Genomic DNA, 24,088 nt, shown 5'->3' on the forward strand with positions numbered 1-24,088 from the left:
AGGGGTCACAGTTTAAGGATAAGAGGGAAGTCTTTTAGGACCGAGATGAGAAAATCATTTTTTACACAGAGAGTGGTGAATCTGTGGAATTCTCTGCCACAGAAGGTAGTTGAGGCCAGTTCATTGGCTATATTTAAGAGGGAGATAGATGTGGCCCTTGTGGCTAAAGGGATCAGGAGGTATGGAGAGAAGGCAGGTACAGGATACTGAGTTGGATGATCAGCCATGATCATATTGAATGGCGGTGCAGGCTCGAAGGCCGAATGGCCTACTCCTGCACCTATTTTCTATTTTTCTATGTTTCTCCTCTGGCTAAAAGAGCCTGTCAGAAAACCTGTGTCTGTGAACTTATCTGTCAGATGGTCCTCAAGACCCATCTGCAAACATATTCTAAAATATTTTCATCCTGCTGCCCTGGATTGTCATGGTCATTAACCCGTTTCTAGCTGCAAAATAGTCAATGTGCCAGATGTTGAGGCCACAGTTGTTTAGAAACCAAATCAAAAATACTTCAAAAACAAATTAATATCTTTGAAAACTGAATGATGGACAGAATGCTTTCAGAAGTATACCTTAAACTTTAATTTCAATCAATTCAGACAGAGAATCTAAACCTGCATTATTGCATGGTATTTTTAGAAAAGCAAACTTACTCGTCATTGAGTGGTAAACGCTCGGCCAATATTGACCACTGTCTCTCTTTATCCACACTCGAATTGTTCTAGAAAAAGAATTACATTATCACATTAATTACTTCATTAAAAAATGTTAAAGGACAAAATAAATCAAAGGTAAATTCTTACTTGTTGTTCTACATCCCAAAAAACTTATTTGCAAGGGGAGTTACTAGTTTTTGCAGATGCCATCAGTCAGGAGATCACAGAATCACAATAACCCGCAAACTCTCAATATCAAGTTCTCTAAATAAAGGACATGCACAAAGTTCCATACGGAACTCTGCAAGGATTTAGTCCCCTCCAGCTACAGTGCCCTCCATAATGTTTGGGACAAAGAACCATCATTTATTTATTTGCCTCTGTACTCCACAATTTGAGATTTGTGATAGAAAAAAAAAAATCACATGTGGTTAAAGTGCACATTGTCAGATTTTAATAAAGGCCATTTTTATACATTTCAATTTCACTATATAGAAATTACCAGCAGTGTTTATACATAGATCCCCCCCCCCTCCCCCCCTCCAAATTTCAGGGGACTATAATGTTTCGGACACAGCAATATCATGTACATGAAAGTAGTCATGTTTAGTATTTTGTTGCATATCCTTTGCATGCAAAGTCTGCGATTCATGGACGTCACCAGTTGCTGGATGTCTTCTCTGGTGTTGCTCTGCCAGGCCTGCATTGCAGCCATCTTTAGCTTATGCTTGTTTTGGGGGCCAGTCCCCCTTCAGTTTTCATCTTCAGCATATAAAAGCCGTGCTCAATTGGGTTCAGATCGGGTGATTGACGTCTGCTGAAGAATTTACCATTTTTTAGCTTTGAAAGACTCTTTTGTTGCTTTAACAGTATGTTTGGGATCATTGTCTTGTTGTAGAATGAACCGCCGGCCAATGAGTTTTGAGGTATTTGTTTGAACGAGCAGATAGGATGTGTCTATACACTTCAGAATTCATTGTGCTACTATCATTAGTAGTTGTATCATCAATGAAGATAAGTGAGCCAGTACCTTCAGCAGCCATACATGCCCAGGCCATAACACCCCCTCCAGCGTGTTTCACAGATGAGGTGGTATGGTTTGGATCTTGGGCAGTTCCTTCTCTCCTCCATACTTTGCTCTTGCCATCACTCTGATATAAGTTGATCATCTCATCTGTCCACAAGACCTTTTTCCAGAACTGTGGTCACTCTTTTCAGTACTTCTTGGCAAACTGTAACCTAGACATCCTATTTTTGCCATTGCCACTAACCAGTGGTTTGCATCTTGCAGTGTAGACTGTATTTCTGTTCATGAAGTCTTCTGCGGACAGTGGTAATTGACAAATCCACACCTGAAGAGTGTTTCTGATCTCTCGGCCAGGCTTTTGGGGTTTTTCTTTATTATAGAGAGAATTCTTCTGTCATCAGTTGTGGAGGTCTTCCTTGACATGCCAGTCCCTTAGCGATTAGTAAGCTCATCAGTGCTCTCTTTCTTCTTAATGATGTTCCAAACAGTTCATTTTGGTATGCTTAACGTTTGGCTGATGTCTTTAACAGTTGTATTCTTATTTCTCAGTCTCATAATGGCTTCTTTGACTTTCATTGGCACATCTTTGGTCCTCATGTTGATAAAAGTTTTTAAAGGCGATGGAAAGACTGGAGGAAAGACTAGGTGCTGAGAGCTCTCTTATATCTGCATTCAGGAGGCAATTAAACATCTCCAAGTTTGCGGATGACACAAAGCTGGGGGGCAGTGTTAGCTGTGAGGAGGATGCTAGGAGGCTGCAAGGTGACTTGGATAGGTTGGGTGAGTGGGCAAATGCATGGCAGATGCAGTATAATGTGGTTAAATGTGAGGTTATCCACTTTGGTGGCAAGAACAGGAAAGTAGACTTTTATCTGAATGGTGGCCGATTAGGAAAAGGAAAAACTTGCTTATATGTTCTGTGGGTTATCAGGTAGCTGATTATACCAACATGGGAGCTAGAGACATCATCACGTGATGGATGGGTAGGTCATGTTCCTTTCGCCGATGATCCTGGGCTTCATGTCCTACAAAGAGACGCAAGGATGCTCCTTCATTTAGATTGGTTATTAGAAAATCTTTGTTCAATAGATGATTGCTGCAAGCAAGGGTCACTCTCCTGTGTGATGACCAGCGAGCTTGATTACAGAATACTGTCAGTGTACTGCCATTCAATAATGGATGCTGGAGTGATTGTGCTTCTGGAGTGGAGGCAAAAGATGCGAACAGTTCACTATTTGTCCTCCAGATTCGCTCTACTACAGCAGTGGTATTGTCAATAGTGTTGGAGATGAAGAACAATAATATACTTCCAAGCCAGGAGGTATTATGATTTGAGAGGAAACTGTTGATAGCCGTACTCTCATGAATCTTTCTCCTTGCCTTAATAGGTAGTATTTAATAGCATCTTGGCAAGCAGCCACAATTTGCAAAGTAATAAATAATTAAAAATGTTGAGGGATCACCTATCAAACAGGCTACTTTCTTCAATAAGACATTAAGCTTTAACACTGATGCAATTGCACTCTTACGGGCATGTGTATTCCATTAAACCTCGGATTTGAAGATGGTGAAGTGCATTATAGAATCATTACATAATATCCGTCCTCAAAAGTGCTCTTTAGTTATGAGCGGTTGGCTAAGGATTTTGTCATTCATTGCTACCACACAATGATTAGCGTCGTTTATGGAGGGTCAATGTCATTTGTGAACCATAGCTCAACAATCTCACCAGTAATTAAAGGGAGCAGGTAGAAAAGTACTACCTGTTTGATTTGTGAAGCTCATTCCCATGAACATTAACACTGACATTTTGGTTGAACAAGGAAATTCAAACGCCAATAATTGCTCTGGATGCTCCCGTCAATATTGATATGACTTCATTACAATTTTAAATGGTTTTGGAAAGCAAAAAACTTCAAATAAATCGAATTTAAGCTTCTTTCTTTTCAAATAAAGAGATTTGGACTCAAACACGACATTTCACAGTTCCAGGCCCTTAAAATCTTCGACAACTTCAAGAAATGAGGCTTAATTTTTAACCAGTGTAAAGACGCTGTTCACAGTGGCAGTGCTGTTGTGTAGCAAACAGATCACTACCCCACAGAAAACGAACATCAGCTCTCTGCCACAACCACTGAAGATGCAACATTAATTCTTCCCTTCCAATCAACCAGGGATTTAATTCTTCCCTTCCAATCAACCTTCCAGATGAAGCAGTTTTTTTTTTGCATGTAATTATTCCAATTTACTATATTGCAATCAACACTCACAATGTGCTTTCCTTAATGTCAAACGTAGACTTAGAAAATGCTTTGCAGTACATCTCAATTCTATGACCAAGGGTATCCAGTGGTCTGTCACTTTAATTCCTCATGCCACTAATCAGTCTTTGGTCTCTTACACTCTTCCGACAAAACAAAACTATTGCCAACGAATAACTTTTGACTGGGCACCTTGCATCCTTTGGAACTCAACTAATTTCAGATGATCAATCTTTCTAGTTTGCACCAGAAGATCAGGAACATTAACTAAATTCTACCTTCTCCACGGATGCTGTCTGACCTGCTGAGCATTCTTTTATGGTGATACAAGAAACTGCAGATACTGGAGTCTCAGGCAGATCACAAATTGCTGCAGTAACTCAGCGGGTCAGGCAGCATCTGTGGGGGGAATTGATAGGTGCTGTTTCCATTCAGAACCCTTATCAGACATTGCAGAAGGTGGAAGAAAACTGGAAAAAAGGTGTGGGCTGGACAAAGTCTGGCAATTCATAGGTGGATACAGACAAGAAGGGTTTAATTGGAAAATGGTGAAGTGACAAATGGCAGATATGAAAAGGAGACAAAATGGTATCAGATAAGAACAGAGGGGGAATGATATGTAAAGGAAACGGAAAGGAGTTAGGTAGAAGGGGATTGGGCGGGGAAGGGGGCACAGGAGAGAGGAGAGGGTAGAACTTAAAATTGGGGAATTGAATGAGCAAGAGCAGAACTACTGGGATGCAGAGGTGACACGGGCGAGGGATCCGCCAACCAGAGGTGGAGTGAAACTACATTTACTAAAGAAAGAGAACACCTCAGGTGTCCTGGAATTGAAAGCCTAATCCTGGAAGCAGATGAAATAGAGAGTAAGGGAAGGCGTCCATGTAAGAGGCAGGATGGGAGAAGGAGTAATCAAGGCATTTTTATATTAGATTTCCAACAACTGCAAATGCTTGTAACTCAGTTCCAGTGTTACTTTTTCCCACTTTTTAATTCGCAGTCTTCTCCTAGTAACATCTCTTCCTGATATAACTAGGCAATTAATACGCATTCACCACTACAAGTCATTCAATCTCTCAGTTGCCACCCAAACACATACCCATCATTTCCTCCATGCCACTCCTTCACTGCAATTTAAAAGGTTTTCATTTCTACATCTGTGGAAAATAAACAATTTCCCAGTTTTTTTATCCCTGATTTTCAGCAAACTCTTTTCGCTGATCACTTTAAATTCATTTTGTGTGACAGACATCTAAATTTTTCACCCAAATATTTAGGCTTTGTTTTGCAAACTGTGGGCAGAACTAACTGAAGTAATTGAAATTGTGTTTGAAGCAAGATGTCAATTTCCCTTGCTCAAAAGTTATTGAAGCCTGAAATCAAAATGCTGTTTCATTGCACCCCTGCATGTAACATGACAAAAATAAAAAAGTCTTCCACTGGGTTGTGCTGGTCATCTTTTGTGCATGTGAATGACAGGATTACTGAGTGGATTGGCAATCCACCTGCCATTTATTAGGTTAAACCAGAAGCACTAATTGCTATGGACTAGTTTGTAGTAACACGTAAATAGGGATTAAAATTAAGTATTCTATTATATCACCACACAATTCTATCTCATATGACTGAATTTCAACTCTGCAAGTTTCTCTGTGTTATTGATTTACTTAGAATAAACTGATTGTACTATGTAGCTTTCACTATCATTGATTATGCTATTTGTAAGGATCCGACATAAACTTTGTTTGTTTAATTTAGGTTTGTTCTGTGCATTCAGTGTTTTACCATTGAATGATTTGTTAGCAAAACCACAAGTAGTTTAGGCTGTTATCTCTTCTGTAGCGAAATCAAGGTCAACGGTTGCATAGGCTCACACTCAGTCTCAGAGTTCAAAGGAACCATCTCTAGAAGTCACTGAGATTAATCGAGTTATTTTCTCCAGTAAATAAATCCTGTCGCAGTGGAGAATTAACAGCTTCTTCAAGCCTTTTTTGTTTGATCAAAAACAGGACCCAAGGGAAAGGGACTTCCATTCACACAGTATATTTCACAATCTTAGGTCAATTTACCTTTCAAATAATAAAATACCTCAAATTATTGTAAACTCAAAAGAAAACGGAGAACACATCTGTGGACAGTAAAGATAAAAGGTCTAAATCATGCTGCAAAAGTAATGCTGATTGAGGAAAAAACTTGGGTCAAATCACTGGAAAGAACTTCCCTCTTCTTTCTCAAAATAGTGCCATAAGGCACTCGGACATTCACCTCATGGAACTGTGACTTGATTTGACATCTCATACTGGATAGAGCCTCTGAAGTGGGGTACTGTTTGGTATTATGTTAGAAGGGCAGCTGAGATTCTTATACATATCTCTAGAGTACAACTTGAACCCATAACCGTCTGCTTCAAAAGTAAGAGTGCAATGAACTGATTCCGTTTTCAGTTTTGTTTCCCCCACCCCAAAGGGGAATAAACTTTCGAACAAGGATGTGAAATTAATATTTCAGTTGCGTTTACGATTTGCTGTGCACAGGACGTGTGACACATCGTAGAAGCGGAAGTTTATGTTCTGCAAACATCGAATGAACAGCTGCAACAATCAAGCATTAAGCAGTGGAAGCCTTGAAAATGCAAGTGCATACTGAACTGAAAAGCAGTAAATAGTCATAGGTCCTTGGGGCCATCTTGTCCATGCTGCTCAAGCTGCTTACGAGGCTTGTCCCATTTGCCTGTTTTTGGTTCATATCCATCCAAACTCATCCTATCCATACCTCTGCACAAATGTATTTTAAACCTCATAAGTGTATTTGCTTCCACAATCTCCTCTGGCAGCACATTCCAGATACAGACTACCTCCAAGTGAAAAGTTACCCCCAAGAACCCTCACCATAAGGCTACGCCTTCCAGTTTTAGAATCCTCATCCCTGGGAAGGTTCAAAGGCAGCATCTCTACCGCTGCGACATTGTGCCACTAGTCAAAGATAAATTCTATTTTCCATTCCTTGGTCCACCCTCCCAACTGATCTAGATCTTGTTGTAAAGTTAAATATTCTTCCACACTCACCACCATACCATCAGTTTTGGCATCATCAGCAACTTTACTAACAATGTTAACTACATTGTCATCCAAACCATTAACGTAGATAACAAACAACAGTGGCGACACGGAAAGAGAAACCCACTGAGAACAGAGCATTCATAAATTGATACAATTGCTCAGCTCTAAATATTACACAGTTTTAAAGAACACTACATTCTTGGACTTCTACCAACTGAACTGAAGTTGCTGAAAATCTATGATCTGCCCAATGTAATTGAGAATTGTGCTCTTAGTACATCACCAACAAAAACATTAAAACAATCAACATTTCCAATTCAGGCCAGTTCAATTATCAACTACCTAGGTTTGCTACTCATTCTTCTGGCAATTTCTTAGCATCAACCAAGTAAAATGCAACTTAGCATTTTCATAGCCTTCGCATTCTGTTAGGTACTTCTTTTATTTACCATTGGATCAAATTTTGTCTCTAAATCAGCCAAAAGATAAACCGTTTGAAATGTTTCAAGCCATCTCATTACTTAAGTGGGTAGGTGGGAGAGGAGAATAAGAGGACTGAGACAATGGCAACTTGTGCTTGCATATACTTTGAATACAGTACCCAGTTTAAAAATTATGCATTTAAATAACAGCTTAACAAATTCTCAAGACATGCACAATTTAATTTCCAATTACATAATAAACTGCCATTTTCAACAAGTCCCAACAGATGATGAGCATTGTAATTCCCACAAATGGAAATATTAGTCATCAGATCATCTATTTTGCTCTTCATGGTTGAGAGAAAATGTTTGCAAGGAGACAAAAGAGAACTCATTCTCTTCTGTAGATCAAGCACTTTTTTTTCCAATCAGTCGACATTGAGATTGGGAGAAATCAGAGCATGTTCTCTAAATGGCTATAGAAAGCTTCAAGACTGTAAATTACCTATTCCGACAGGATATAAAAGCAGATTATAGGAACACAAAAACAGAATGAACTATTTGGTCCCTCGAGTGTTCTCCCACCTCCCAACTAAATCCCTTCTATCCCATATCCCTTCAGACATCAGATGCACTAGTGTAAGAATTTTGTACGCCTAAACTCCTAAATCAGCAAAAATATGTTTCTCTTTTTTTTAAGTTTCAGTTTCCCCATAAAATCTTCAATCATGGCCTAATTTAGCAAACAAGAATACAACTATGGATTGTGTAATTATTCCTTGTATTTTAAGCCCTGAACCGATTCTTATCAATTTACATCAGACCATCTCCAAAGTCAGTAAATCTTCGTGAGGTGTCAAAAAATGCTCTTAATGTTCAGGTGTGGGAACAGCAAGGCTTTGTGTAGCTGCATCATAACTTCTAACTCTTATATACTGGTTGTGTCAATAAAGGCCTTTTCCATCATTCCTTCCCCCCCCCCCATCGCCGCAAACTATCTGAAAAAGACTCTTGACCCCAAATCTCACCAATCCATGCTCTCCAGACCTGTGACTTTTAGCTACTTGCCCATGTGCTAGTACTCCACTTTGCCTCTATTTATGTCCAAAGTAGATGGCTCACATTTTTCTATGTTGAACCTACTTGTCACAACTTTACCCATTCACCCAAGATAATTTGTAATTTAACATTGCCATATATTCTGCTTATGATGCCAACACTTTTTATTCCATCACGCAAGTCATTGACCAACAGAGGAAACAGACCTATCATTCGTATTTGAAGGACACCATGAATTAAGCACTGCCATCTACTTATCTCCTGCAAGAGTCAATTTATTGGGTAGGTCAATTTACCTCTAGTCCTACAGCTTTACCTGAAACTAACAACCTAAATGAAGACCAAGACCTTCTGTCCTCTCTCAAATATGGAATCTGATCGAACAGTGGAGCAGTCTCATGGGGTCAACTGCGTGTTTTTCTTTTCTTTTTTGTTTTTTCCATAATTTTTTCATCCACTTTACATTGTTTCTTCCCTCTACTTTAACATCAATAGCCTTGATCGCCTCAACACGGGAGAAGAACAAAGAACAGAGAAGAGATAAGACTTTTGCCTTCCATCACAGTGAGGAGATGTTTGGGGTTTCACTGTCATGGATGTTTGTGTGAAACTGTGCTAATTGTGTGTTATGTTTATTTTGCTGTTATGACTGCAGGGAACGAATATTTCGTTCAAACCTCTGTTTGTTTGAATGACAATAAAGGCATTCTATCTATGTTCTATCTACTTGTACATGACTGCTTTTCTTTAAGTTGTCGAACTATTGCCATTAAAAATAAACTGGTTCGACATCAGTTTTATTTTTTTTAGACCCCCTGCTGCTACCACAAAAATGTTTCCAGTAACAGATGTTTTTCCACTAAACACAGACAGTTCTGATGAACATTAAATCTTTGCAGCAACCTTGTATTTCTTTCATTCAGATATGATCTATACAATTACCAAAACGGATTCAAAGGACTGATCGGTCTTTTCCTACTTTCAAACAATGATTGTCATTGGACGTTTTGTTAAAATCTACCAGTGCAGGAACAATGACAGGTTGTCATCATTTAATTTTCCTTTCATGTAGCATGTTGAAATCATGACTGATGCCCAAATTACCGTTCAAAGACCAAAAGTCAGCCATCAGACTTGGCAGGATGATGGTTGTTTATTTGTCCATTCCCATTGTGGTATAATTACTAGGTCCCTTTGCACAAGACTGACTGATGTTTCAGGAAGCACTTAATACAACTCCTGAAGAAACGCAAATCACTTCAGCTCGGATAACAGAGAACAAAACCACAACCAGATGGAAAAAGATTCACAGATTTGTCCTATTTTAAAAAAAAACAATGGTTTAACAAACAGACGAAGAAAACACAACTGATATAAAATTGAACATTTGAGTTTCCAGTGATGAATGCAGTATCAGGCCATAACTTGGACCACTTTATGTTTGTTAGCCACTTTATGTTTGCATGTAATGCCAGTATATTGTAAATCAATAACTGATGTTGAGATGATCTTGCTTCTGGCAAAGAGGTGACAAGAGGTTGAACTGCTTTCCCATTCTTCCTGCAGTAGAATTCCACTTCAGGAGGCAAGGTTTGTTGGAGGCAAAGTACTGTATTGCAGCGAGGAAGGTGAAGAGAGTTGTTTTAGCCCAGTCTGCACTGGGATTGTAAATCAAGTGGATCCATTGGTTAGCATGATTCTTTGGGAGTCATCATGTAGTATTTTTTAACAACAATAACAAATGTTCGCAAATTTTAAAAGCACCATTTTCAAAGCAGTTGGTGAGCACAACATTTTAGGGGAAATAGAACTAGTGACCTTTTAACATAGAATTTCATATCTAGTCAACATTTTACTTATTTTGGCTTTGAAAGTAGTAATGTCATGAGGGGCAGTCATACCAAAATATTAACTTTTTTCTATTCAGCATTTTTTAACTCAGAAAATCCAGCAGTCCACAGAGAATTGAAAGCAGGTGGCAAGACAATAGTCTGTCAAATACTTGAGCTTCCCTGGAAAATGCTCTCTTCATTTCTTAGTTTCATTTCATATTAACGGATGACTGATTTGCTTACACCACTATTACAGTTAAGGCCATATTCAGCTAAATCTAATAGCTTCGAAAACTATTTTCTACGTTCACTCTCATGTTTATCCAATTCCACGGAGCACTTTATCCAATCCTTCATATTTGATCTTACTATCTCAATCGCCACATCCATTTCTGATACACATTTTCTCACCTGTGCCTTCATCCCTAAGTTTGCATAGAGATGGAGATTCTTGTCCTCTCCAATTTTCAACTACAACAACAAGGCTCCTTCCCATCCCATCTTCCTAGTACATGCATCAACCTCTCTTGTACGCAACCCTCACAGCTCCCCCAGCACCCTGTGCATCAACCTCATTTCTCTATTGCTTAACCCCATGCCATGCCTTCCTCTCACCCCAACACTAGCGCCAAAGAACCAGGTTGACTCATAACTACAGGTACTGTCTGAATGGAGTTTGCATATTCGCCCGGTAACCATATGGGTTTTCTCCAGGTGCTCCGGTTTCCTCCTGCATTCCACAGATGTGTAGGTGTGTAGGTTAACTAGCTTCTGTAAATTGTTCCTAATATGTAGGATAGAACTATTGTATGGGTGATTGCTGGTCGGCACAGGCTCAGTGTGCCGAAGGGCCTGCTCCCATGCTGTATCTCTAAAAGTAAAAACTAGACCCCCACCACAATGCAGGTCTGTATTGACACCCCATATCAGAACCGTTGCCTATTATTATACACACTTCAGCTCTTCCCATCCTCCACTTCATAGCCCAGCCCAGCCCCGTCAAATGCAAGATCTCCTAGCCCCATGCCCTGCTTCACCCAATCCCTACCCATCCCGACTCTTGCCTCCACATCTTCCCTCCTCACCCCATCCGCACTGACTCTCACCTCCTCCTCTTACTTCCTCATGCTACCAGTCTCCACCCCTTTCCTCCTCACCCTATCCAGCTCTCACCTACACCTGTCACCTCCACCCTCCTCACCCCATCCGCCCTGATGCTCACCTCCTCACACCCATCCATTCTGATTCTCACCTCCACCTCTTCCCTCCTCAGCCCATCCGCTGAATCCCACCTACGCTTATTTCCTCCTCACCCCATCCACCAACTCCTGCCTCCACCTCTTCCCTCCACACCCCATCCGCCGACCCTCACTTCCACCTCTTCCCTCCGCATCCCATCCACCCTGTCTCTCACCACCTCTTCCCTCCACACCACACCTGCCCTGACATTCACCACCTCTTCCCTCCTCACCCCATCTGTCCCCTCCCCACAATCCAATCGCCCCGATACTTGCTCGCTCCCCTCCTCCCCCTCGACCCCGTCGCCCCGACGCCGACCTGTCCTCACTGACGCTGATAACGCCGTTCTCCTTGGGGATGATCGCTGCCATGTTCACCACGTCCTGCGAGCCCTCGATCTTGCTAAGCAGCACCGGTCTGCGCGTCAGCGCCTTCGACTTGTTCTCAGCCGCCATAGTGATGCCCGCCCCTGCCCCGCGTCACCAGGCACCGTCTGCCCGTCCTGGGCAGCACCGGAAGCCGACTGCACGGTTCAGCTTCGAAACCAGTCCGGCCTGTGCGCCGAGGAAATGTTTCCGTCAGAAACGGAAGGAACCCACCTGTAGTCGGCGGGAAAGGAAAGGAAAGGCTCATCCAATCAATCTTTACAAGCAAAGATACTAGATTCTATGATCTTTGGTTAGAAGACAACAAACTTGAGTTGGCAACAGTAATGCAGCGTTCCAATTCTCTGCACGGGGAAATGTAAACATTTTTGATGATTACAACGTTATCTGCAATGGCACAGAAAGCGCCAATTTGTCCCTTGGATTTATGAGGCTTGCAAGGGAACAATTCCATAAGTTCCATGCCTTCCCTTATTTGTACTGGTATATTATTGTCACATGTACCAGGGTACTTGGAAAAGCTAAGCGTGCTTGATTATTTTTTTGCCATTAACCTACACCACTACATAAATTAGTGTAGCCAATTCTGAGCATGTCTTTGGCATATGGGAGGGAACTGGAAACCTACACAATCACAGAAAGTGCAGATTAATTCGTGACAGCAGTTGGAATTGAACCTGTGTTCCTGCAGGTCTGAGGCTACAACACTCAAAGACACACCACTATAGGGAGGTTTCACGACCCATGACCCGTACTGTTGCTACGCTACTCCAAATGGATTACACGCGATGTACTGCAGGTAGGCACTTACCATTGTTTCCAGCGTAGCGGGCCCGTTAAACCCGCTGAAATTGTCAATTTTTGCCTGTAAATAATTATGGAAATCGGGATAAGCGTGAGAGACATTTAGCATACTTCAGAATTCCAAAAGTGAGGAGAAATGACGGTAGATAGAAACAAGAGCTGAAGGGACAACAGCCAGAGTGCTTGGCGAACATTGGCCGTTTGCTCACTGCATTTCATCAAGTAAGGCATTATTTGTGTTTTTTCTTGATTCCTTTGGCATCTAAAAAGTTTCAGAAGTGATAAATCTGGCTGTAATTTTTTTAAATCGCCCATGGTTCTCGTGCGTTTTTACATACAAAATGAAAACGCATCTGAAGAAAAATTTACAGCCAGATTTATCACTTCTGAGAATTTTTAGATACCAAAGGAATCAAGAAAAAACACAAATAATGCCTTACTTGATTAAATGCGGTGAGCAAACGCGATAATTCCCAATATTTTCAATGTTTACCAAGCACTTTAGCTGCTGTAGTCCCTTCAGTTCTCGCTTCTCTATACCTTCATTTCGCTTCACGTTTGGAATTCTAAAGTTGGGTACATGTCTCTCACACTTACCCCGACTCCCACAATTTCTTTCAGCGCAAAAATTCAACATTTTGGCGGTTTTTAACAGGTAGGAAAGTACGCGTTTCTAGCATTAATAACATATACCGGAAGTGACGGATGTCTTCCAGTTGGATTTAGCGGCTCCGTGCGTCGAGCCCTATGGCCCAGTGACCTTCCGTGCAACCCCCCTATACTGTGAGTTGTTTAAGAAGGAATGGCAGATGCTGGAAAATCGAAGGTAGACAAAAATGCTGGAGAAACTCAGCGGGTGAGGCAGCATCTATGGAGCAAAGGAAGTAGGTGACGTTTCGAGTCGAGACTCTTCTTCACTATGCTGTGAGAATGTGTTAGGGGGTGATTTATGTACTGCACCACCCACCGCCTAATCTGCACCTGGATTCCATGAGATTTTAGTGGATGCAAAACGATAATCGGTGGTTTTGAAAAGGATTTATTCACAATCGCAATTCTCCGACTATACGAGTCATACAACACAACCGACCACAACGGTGGTCCTTGAATGTCTGACGGGTAGAGCCCAGAAACCGCGCGAAAACCCGACCTCTCCCAGAGTCACGTGCGCGTGGCTTCCGACCGAGGGTTCGATGCTGACGCGCACCAGCAGGCGCCGCTACATGACCCCCCCCCACCCAGAAACCGAGCTACGGAAACGCACCGGGAGCCGAATGGTATGGCCTGAACGCGTAGTCCTCAAACACGGGACGGGCGTAACAACAGGGACCGGCAGAACAGAACCGGAGGGACGCGAAAAACGCGAACAAGGGGCGGGCGTAACAATGGGGGCCGGCGAAACAGGGCCGGGAACAACAGGGGCAGGAGACAACAGAACGGCCGGCGGACGACCTCTACGCCGTGGTGTGGCTATGACCACAGGGCTGTCCTCATCCACGTGCGCAGGCTTGAGGCGGCCAACAGAGACGAACTGCTCCCGGCCGCCCACGTCCATCGTGAATGTGGCGACCCCAGTCCACAGCACCTTATACGGCCCCTCATAAACCTGCTGCAGGGGCGAGCGGTGGACGTCCCTACGAAGGAAAACATAAGCACAATTCTGTAATGACACCAGAACATGCACCGAGGCCGACCCGTGCCTGGAGGTGGGGACGGGGAATAACGCGCCCACCTGCTCACGAAGGTCGGCTAGCACCGCCGAAGCCGAAACCTCCTGACCACTGGTGGCGGGCAGGAAATCCCCTTGTACCCGCAAAGCCGAGTCATAAACGAACTCGGCCGAGTAGGCGTCCAGGTCTGATGCCCAGAAGGCATGGAGGCGTGGTTCAGATGCCCAGAAGGACCCAGGGCAACAGGTCCACCCAATCGGGGCTGGTGAGCCGGGCCTTCAACGCCGACTTAAGGTGTCTATGGAACTGCTCGACTAACCCATTCGCCTCCGGCTGATAAGCGGTTGTCTGGTGTAGGCGGGCGCCGTATATCTGCGCTAAGCCGGACCACAGAGACGAGGTGAACTGTACCCCACGGTCTGTGGTGATGTCAAACGGCACCCCTAAATGAGCTATCCAGTTCGACACAATAGCCTGAGCGCAAGCCTCCGCGGAGGTATCCGATAACGGGATAGCCTCGGGCCACCTAGTGAACGTAAGAATGCTGTTCATCGATTACAGCTCAGCATTCAACACCATTATACTCTCTAAACTGATCACCAAACTCGGTAACCTGGGCATCGACCCCTCCCTCTGCAACTGGATACTGGACTTTCTAACCAACAGACCCCAGTCTGTTAGGTTAGACAAGCACACCTCTTCAACCCTCACCCTGAACACCGGCGTTCCACAGGGCTGTGTGCTGAGCCCCCTCCTCTACTCCCTCTTCACTTACGACTGCACACCTGTACATGGTACTAACACCATCATCAAGTATGCAGATGATACAACGGTGATTGGCCTCATCAGCAACAACGATGAGTCGGCCTATAGGGAGGAGGTCCAGCTCCTAGCAGCATGGTGCGCTGACAACAACCTGGCCCTTAACTCCAAGAAGACCAAGGAGCTCATTGTAGACTTCAGGAAGTTTAGGGGTGGCACGCACACCCCCATCCACATCAACGGGACGGAGGTGGAACGTGTTTCCAGCTTCAGGCTCCTGGGGGTCAACATCTCCGATGACCTCTCTTAGACCCACAATACCTCAACTCTGGTCAAGAAGGCTCACCAGCGTCTCTTCTTCCTGAGGAGACTGAAGAAGGTCCATCTGTCTCCTCAGATTCTGGTAAACTTCTACCGCTGCACCATCGAGAGCATCCTTACCAACTGTATCACAGTATGGTATGGCAACTGCTCTGTCTCCAACCGGAAAGCACTGCAGAGGGTGGTGAAAATTGCCCATCGCATCACCGGTTCCTCGCTCCCCTCCATTGAGTCTGTCCAAAGCAAGCGTTGTCTGCGAAGGGCTCTCAGCATCGCCAATGACTGCTCTCACCCCAACCATGGACTGTTTACCCTCCTACCATCCGCGAGGCGCTACAGGTCTCTCCGTTGCCGGACCAGCAGGTCCAGGAACAGCTTCTTCACTGCGGCTGTCACACTACTCAACACTGTACTTCGGTGACTGCCAATCAACCCCCCCCCCACCCCCGGACACTCCTCCCACAGGAAAAACACTATGACTGTATGCATGTAAATAGATTTATTTATTGAAATTATATTCTATGTCGCTCTCCAGGGAGATGCTAACTGCATTTCGTTGTCTCTGTACTGTACACTGACAATGGCAATTAAAGTTGAATCTGAATCTGAACCTGTCCCCTATAGTAAGCAGGTGCGTGGCACCACGCGAACATGGTAAGGGACCGACAAGGTCTACATGATTATGCAGGAACCTGCCATCAGGCACCACAAAATCCACGGGCGGCCGTACATGTCGCTGAACCTTGGAGGTCTGGCACGGGATGCAAGAATGGACCCAGGGGGCCACCTGATTCCGCAGCCCGTGCCAAACGAATTTGGACGCTACCAGGGCGGACGTGGCACAAATGGATGGGTGGGCCAAACTGTGGACTGTGTCAAAAACGCGCCGTCTCCAACAGATTGGAATAACCGGGCGAGCTCTACCCGTGGAGATATCACAGAGGACCTTGACCCCAGCCGTGCCGCAAGGCACCTCAGCTAGCTCAAGGCCTGATTCAGCCGTGTGATAATCCGCCATGCTGGCATCAGCCCGTTGGGCCTCTGCCAGCTCAGCGTAGTCGACTCCCAGGTCTAGAGCCGAAACCGACAGAATGGCTGGACGAGACAACGCGTCGGCCACGACGTTAAGCTTCCCCGCTACATGCCGAATGTCAGACGTGAACTCGGAAATGTAGGCGAGGTGCCGCTGCTGCCTGGCGGACCACAGGTCGAAGATTTGCCCAACGTGAACGTAAACGGTTTGTGGTCCGTGAAAGCTGTGAAAGCTCGGCCCTCGAGGAAGTAACGGAAATGCCTGATCGCGAGGTAGAGCAAGAGGAGTTCCCTGTCGAATGCGCTGTACTTACACTCTGGAGGACGAAGCTGCCAGCTGAAAAACGCCAGTGGCTGCCAGTGGTTACTGACCCGCTGCTCCAGGACTGCACCCATGGCGACATCCGAAGCGTCGACCGTGAGTGCAGCGGGAGCGGACGCCCTCGGGTGCACCAGCATGGTGGCATTAGCCAGCGCAGCTTTAGCATCTTCGAACGCCGCGTTGGCCTCGTCCGACCATACCAGGTCCTGCGGCTTAGTCGCGAGGCACTGGAATAGTGAGCGCATGACAGCGGCGGCTGACGGCATGAACCTGTGGTAGAAATTTACCATCCCGATAAACTGTAAACCCTTGACAGTGAGCGGCCTAGGGAACTGGCGGATAGCGTCGACCCTCTCAGGCAGTGGCTCGGCGCCATGAGGGATAACCCGATACCCTAAGAAGGAGATGGAGCGCAAGCCGAACTGGCACTTCGCAGGGTTAATCACCAAACCGTGCGCCTCCGGGTGATAAGCGGTTGTCTGGTGTAGGCGGGCGCCGTATATCTGCGCTAAGCCGGACCACAGAGACGAGGTGAACTGTGCAACTTACAGCCCAATGGTATAATTGATTTCTCCAACTTCAAGTAACCCTTGCATCCCCTCTCTCTCCGTCCCTCCCCCACCCACTATAGTCCTGTGAAATTTCACTGTTTGTATAACTCGTCCACTTCCCCACAGCCAACGACGGACCATTGTGGCTCCACCTTTCCTTGATCATTGTTGCTTTTTGCATATCTTTCATTCATTTGTTCTATGTACCTTCTAAAGTGAGGTTGCACGCAGTCGAGGTCATGACTCGTGACCCGTACTGTTGCCACACAACGCGAACTGGAGTACACGCGATAAACTGCAGGTAAGCATTTACTATGGCTGCCAGCACAGCGGGCCCTTCTTTTGGCCCAGCATCCGGACTGGTTGCACACTCGCGGACCACGGGCCGTCTAACCCCACGTCCGGGGGTGGGGGGGGGGGAGGGGGAGGGATGTCGGTGCAGCATGGTCCCCAACTCTGCTGCAGCTGACGCTGCCCGGAGCCGCAGCTCCACTTCACCCGGCCCCGTGTGTGGCTGCTGCCGACCCACAGCCCCTGACAATGCGGCCCATAGGGGGAGACAGGGTGGACGGCAGCCGTGGCCTGACAGCGCTGACCCCGGGGGGGAGAGTAGGGGCTGTCCCGAGGGATGCGCTCCTTCGGCTGCTTACACCTTGGTGCTCGGGTTCAAAGCAAAGATACTATAGCATTTGGTTCTGAGCGCTCAGTCACCCAAAATAATAACCCCACAATATTGCAATCAAATTGCTCTGACTTTGAGTTTGCTTTATATAGCGAAGGTTTATCGAGATGGTGCTGTCTCTCTGGACACGGCAATGAATGCGGCTATTAGTCGCGGATTGTAAAAGATGCTACACCATGAGATAACACCAGTTTAAACCTGATACCTTCCCACTTTCAATGACAGCACCCACAATTATTTACAGCGCAAAAAAATTATCATTTCGGCGTTTTTTAACAGGTAAGAAAGTTTCCCGTTTCGTGTGTTAACAGTGTATATCGAGGCTGCCATGTCCTCCACATGGATGGAGCTGCTCTGTGCGTCGTGCCCTTTGACCCGATGACCTTACATGCAACCTCCCTTTATCTCTTGTTTCCCTCTCCCCTGACTCTCAGTCTGAAGAAGGGTCTCGACTCAAAACATCACCTATTCCTTTTCTCCTAAGATGCTGCGTGATCCGCTGAGTTACTCCAGCTTTGTGTGTCTATCTTCAGTATGGACAGTGTAGAGCAGGCGACTGAACACACATCTGCAAGATGCTCCCTTGTTAATGGTTATCGAGGAGGAAGTGTCTTTGCCTAGTCACAATGATTGTGGTGTGCTGATGAGGAAGTTGTGGATGTAATTACATAGCGATGAGCAGAAACCCAGAGCAGCTCTTGGGCTTGTGTGGCAAAGGGGTGCCGTGACTTGAGGTGCACTCGTCGTGGTGTCTCTGTGACAATCTGATGGAGGAGGTGGGATTCACTGGTCTGTGCCTTTCGAGAGAGGGCCAGCGTGGCTGCTTCTTGTCTGATGTTGGCTGGGGTGATGCCAGCGAGGACGGGCAGTTGGTTTACTGGGGTGGCTCGTAGGCATCCGGAGACAGTCCGCAGGGCGCTGTTGAGGGCAGCATCCAGCTTCTTGGCGTGAGGGCTACGGCACCAGACCGGGGCGCAGTACTCGCAGCTGAGAACACCAGGGCCACTGTGGACATACGCAGTGTCTTCGTCATGGCTCCCCATGTGGTGACGGCTCAGCGGCGTATCAGTGCGGCACGGGCGCTTGTCTTTGCCTTGGCACCTGTAGATTGGTGCTGCATGTGAACCAATCACACATAACTCCACCCCACTTGAGTTTCAAGTGCTCATTAAAGATGTGTTTAAATCACACACTGTCTCTGGCTCTTGTTTACAGCACCTTCCTGGTGATGTTTGAATGACAACGTTCTGTCGAGCTTCACACCGAGGTACGTGGGGACAGGCTGGGACCGTAATTGAATTGAATACCTTTATTGTCATTCAGACCTTACGGTCTGAACGAAATTTCGTGCCTGCAGTCATACATACAATCATACAATAATAAACAACAATAAACACAAATTAACGTCCACCACAGTGTATCCTCCAAGCACCTCCTCACTGTGGTGGAGGCAAAAATCTTAGGGTTACTGTCTCTTCCCTCCTCTTCTCCCTCTGCGCTGAGGCGATTCCCCACCGAGCGATGGCACAACAGTCCCGCGGCTCACCGAACCCCGCAAACGGGCCGGTTCAAACACCGCGGCCCGGGGGTGGTCGAAGCTGCCGCCCTCCAGTCCAGCACACGCAGCCGCTGGCCCACGGCTGAACCCCGGACTCAGGTCACCGCCGCCAGAACGCCGTCCCAGCCACCGGAGCACCGTTCCAGCCCCAAGCCGGATCGCCCTCACGTGAGTACTGTTTTCCCTTGGGCTGGGCCACTCCGACGGGAGTGCCGTTCTCCCTCGGGCTGGGCCACTCCGACGGGAGTACCGTTTCTCCCTCGGGCTGGGCCACTCCGACGGGAGTGCCGTTCTCCCTCGGGCTGGGCCACTCCGACGGGAGTACCGTTCTCCCTTGGGCTGGGCCACTCCGACGGGAGTGCCGTTCTCCCTTGGGCTGGGCCATTCCGACGCGCCACAGCCCCTCACGGGAGAGTCTCTCAGCCCCTCGCCAGGCCGCTCTCACGAGAGCGCAGTTCCAGCCCCGGGCTGGGCCACCATCACGGGAGCGAGCTCAGGGCGAGTCCTGTCAGCTGCCTCCAGAGTCCCGAGGTCGCCAGCTCCGCCATTAGGCCTCAGCGTAGACGGAGGCAGAGAAGGGGGATACGACAAAAAGGTCGTATTCCCCCGAAGGGAGAGACAGCAAGCCCCGTTTCACCCCCCCCCCCCCCCCCCCCCCACATAAACACAACCTAAAAACCAAAAACATAACTAGACAAAACGAAAAAAAACAACACAAAAAAGTAAAAGACAAACGGACTGCAGGCGAGCCGCAGCCGTTCCCAGCGCCGCCACTTCCGGGCGTTATCCACCTTGACGTTCATCTCGCGGGTCGCTTCCCTGTTGTTGAGGTGGAACATTGAAGATGTTGTCTTACCCATGCTGAGCTTGAGGCGCCAGTTCCTCAGGTATGAAGACAGGATGTTCATGTCTTCCGAGAGACCCTCTTCTGCTGCTTCCCAGGATGGCTCACTGAGTAGGATGGCCAGGTCATCATCATAGCCATACTTCTTTGACTGGGTTGCAGGCAGGTCATGGATGTAGATGTTGAACAGCATTGGTGCCAGCACCGACCCTGTGGGACGTCGTTCTTAAGTTTCCTCACCCTGCTGCATTGCCCGTTGCTGGTGTATAGCCTGAAGCTGCGGTTGCTCAGCATCTCCATGATGAAGCTCACCATGTGCTTGTCTGGGATGGTTTCCAGAAGCTTCATGTGTAGTCCACGCAGCCAGACAGTATCATATGCAGCTGTGAGGTCCAAGAAGACAATGCTGTCTTCTTGGTGAATTTGTTAACAATCAGACACATCTTCAGTTGTGTACCTCAATGTCACTGGGTGTTTCGGCCTTTTATCACAATACACCCTCAGTTGAGGCAGGCCCACCGCAGGTTAATCAGACCTGGGTATGTGTCTTATTGTTAGCCTCTAGATGGTCACGTGGCAGCCCAGACAGCATCTTTCCTCTTCAGCCACAGCTAGTGACTGCTCTGTTCGGCGGCATTGGCAAGTTCTTTTATTGCCCTCGTTTGTGCCTGCCCTTTGACTCCTACTTCCCTCAGGAGTCTTGCGGTGGAACTGGCTACAAAGCCCCTGCACCCCACCTCCACTGGACACACCCTTACACTCCAACCTCTCTCCTCTGCCTCTGCTGCAAGGTTTGAATATCGAAGCTTTTTCCTTTCATAAGCCTCGTCCACAGCCTCCTCCATGGGACCGTCAACTCAATGATGAAAACACGCCGACAGGAGTTGGACCAGAGAACGAGGTCTGGTCGCAGGTTTGTAACTGCGATTTCAACTGGGAACGAAAGCCTCTGGCCTAGGTCAACACGCATTTCCCAGTCCCTGGCTGCGTTCAGTGGGCATGAGTTGAGAGGCGAGGGGTTAGTCCTCCGTTTCTCTCCTTCCCGGATGAAGGATGGTATTTGCGGGAATGTTATCTGGGCATTGATAGACATGGCGTTGGTGGTAACTCTCTTGCACTCGAGTTCAGCTGCCAAACAGCTCAGCACCTGGATGTGTCGCCAGGTGTATCTGCCTTGTGTTAGGCTGCTCTTACAACCGACCAGGATGTGCTTGAGGTTTGCTGGAACCTCTCCCAGCCAAAGATTTAGGTTTGTGGGAGAGGGGAAGGATGTCATATGTGGCTCTGATAATGAAGCTCTACTTATTTGACTCCATGGTCCACAGCTCTCTCCATGTGATCTTTCTCCTCTCAACGCCATCCCACGTCATCCAGCGGCCTTGTTTGGCTTGTGATATGGCTTTGGCACACCTGGCTGCTTGTTTTTACTTGTTTTTCACTTGGGGAAAAATGCCATGGAAGTCACTGATGTGCACTACCTCAGGGGGCTCCAAATCAGACCTGCTGGACTGTTGGAGAGCCAGTGGGATGCTGACATACTGGGAGCGGTGGGATAGTGACATCCGGTGTGAGGGGTGGGATACTGATATTCAATATGAGGGGTTGGATACTGACATCCCCTGAGGGCAGGACACTGATATTCAGTCTGAGGGGTGGGAAAATGAAATCCAGTGTGATGGGTGGGATACTGATATTCAGTCTGAGGGGTGGGACACTGATATTCAATGTGAGGGGTGAAATACTGACATCCCAGAAAGGATGAGTTATGATGTGAATTCTGTAAATCAATTTGACCTGTTATACCAGTCGGACTCTTAGCTGGTTGGTCTAGGTGGTTGTGTCCTTGGGACCTCACTCACCCCACCACGCCTCAGCTACCCACACTCTCCACACCCCCAGACCGTGCTGCATTCCTCAAGCTTCTTTCTGTCTATGTTTTTGTTTGTTTCCTGCTGTTGCCTTTGTTGAATAAAACCTTTAGATGAGCATTTGCAATGTCAACATTAAGGGGAAATATTAACTCCACATTTGTATTAAACTCACCCTCACACTTAAGTTGGCGTTTCTAATAATTTTTCTATTCTTGTTGTTTTTAGATTTTCTCACCCATCCCTTGCAAACTGTGTGAAGGAGTGGGAGGCTTCGCATTTAATTAACAGGATGACAGCTGGCATCATGATGTTCCTGTCATGGCCCACATCTATCTTTATAGCAGCTGTCAAGGTGGTCAGACCTATAGAACAAGTGTTTTATGGGCTCTCACAATCCATGTAATAAAGCAAGCAACTCGTGCCAACTGGCTGTGATTATCCTGTTGAATGCCAACTCAGAATTGAGAGCCAGAACTCAGAGCTTCCTCTCGTGGGAACGTCTGGTATCAGGCTTGACCTTTTGACTTAGAGTCTGAAATGATTGGATGGATTTTCTACCTTCCCTTATTACTGGGCATATACAGTACATCCAAATTATTGTAGAATTCAAATTCTTCATGGAAAAAATGACATTTGAATAATCGGAATAAATCATATTTTCCCTTATATAATCTTGAGTGGAGGGGGGGTGTGGGTGTGGGTGGGGAGGGAGGGTGTGGGTGGGGAGGGGGGGGAGTTGTGAGGGGAGGTGTTTGTGGGCGGGGGATTAATATGAGATCCCTTTTTTGGCAAAAACAGAAAGGAAGATTATTATCTGAATGGTGGGATGCAAGCAGAAGCCTCCACGTGGTGCATCCCAGGCAATGCTGACGACAGAAACTGTACCGCAGTGACTGACTGAAGTAGCCAATTCTGCAACCACCGACCGTCAACCGTCACTGACCGACCGGAAAGACGTGATATGGAAGATGGCCGGACACGAGGAAGAAGAAGATTTGAATGGTGATTTAGGAAAGGGGGAGGTGCAATGACATTTGGGTGGCCTGGTATGCCAGTGAATAGAATGAAGCATGCAGGAGCATCAGGTGGTTACGAATAAAAATGGCACATTGGCCTTCATTGTGAGAGAAAGCAGGAGCAGGGATGTCTCACTACAACCAATAGGATCTTGGCAGGTGCTATGTGGGGTTTTAGTTGACTTCTCAGATGATGGTCTGGGTTAGAAGAAATGCAGTGAAGATTGGTATATGAAGAAAAATTGGGATGACAGACTGATATTTACTGGAGTTTAGCAGTGAGTGGAATCTCATTGAAATTTACAAAATCATGATCCAAATCGACAGGCCGATGTCGGATCAAGTCAAAAGTGTTTTATTGTCATATGTTCCAGACTAAACAATGAAATTCTTACTTGCAGCAGCACAACAGAATATCAGAACATTGTACTATGTAAACAATATAATAAACAAAAAAAAACCAATAAGAGCATAAAATGATGGATGGACAGAAGCCACGGACATAGGGTAAGCACATAGGAACGAGATGAGGAGAAATGTATTCACCCCATGGGATTCTCTCCCACTGAACGTATTTGAGGCCAAATAATTGAATATACTGAAGAAGGAATCAAATTTAGTTCTAAAGACTGAAGAGATCAATTGATATGCGAAGATAGGAGCTGGTTACTGAATTTGAATGATTAACCATGAGCGATAAATGGTCGAGCTAGT

At 46.1% G+C, this 24,088-nt stretch overlaps 1 protein-coding gene and 1 long non-coding RNA gene across 4 annotated transcripts in view; one reads left to right on the forward strand and one right to left on the reverse strand.

Moving 5' to 3' along the window:
• The window catches only part of wdfy2 (WD repeat and FYVE domain containing 2), a 35,652-nt gene extending 23,580 nt beyond the window's left edge, over positions 1 to 12,072 (reverse strand). The window contains exons 1-2 of one of the 3 annotated variants that reach the window (XM_033032793.1): positions 11,874 to 12,072; positions 654 to 721 (exon numbers count right to left, since the gene is read on the reverse strand). In XM_033032793.1, coding sequence (XP_032888684.1) covers positions 654 to 721; positions 11,874 to 12,010 — 205 coding nt within the window. In that variant the 5' untranslated portion in view covers positions 12,011 to 12,072. The remainder of the gene's footprint in view (positions 1 to 653; positions 722 to 11,873) is intronic. The other 2 variants (XM_033032794.1, XM_033032795.1) reach the window with 2 other exon arrangements.
• An 83-nt stretch (positions 12,073 to 12,155) lies between these two features.
• LOC116980506 lies at positions 12,156 to 23,024 on the forward strand. The gene is made up of 2 exons (XR_004413988.1): positions 12,156 to 12,740; positions 22,584 to 23,024. It is a non-coding gene; the product is annotated as an uncharacterized LOC116980506 (long non-coding RNA).
• Positions 23,025 to 24,088: the final 1,064 nt, after the last annotated feature.

Source organism: Amblyraja radiata, chromosome 14 (assembly GCF_010909765.2).
Source record: "Amblyraja radiata isolate CabotCenter1 chromosome 14, sAmbRad1.1.pri, whole genome shotgun sequence".
NCBI classification, from domain to species: domain Eukaryota; kingdom Metazoa; phylum Chordata; class Chondrichthyes; order Rajiformes; family Rajidae; genus Amblyraja; species Amblyraja radiata.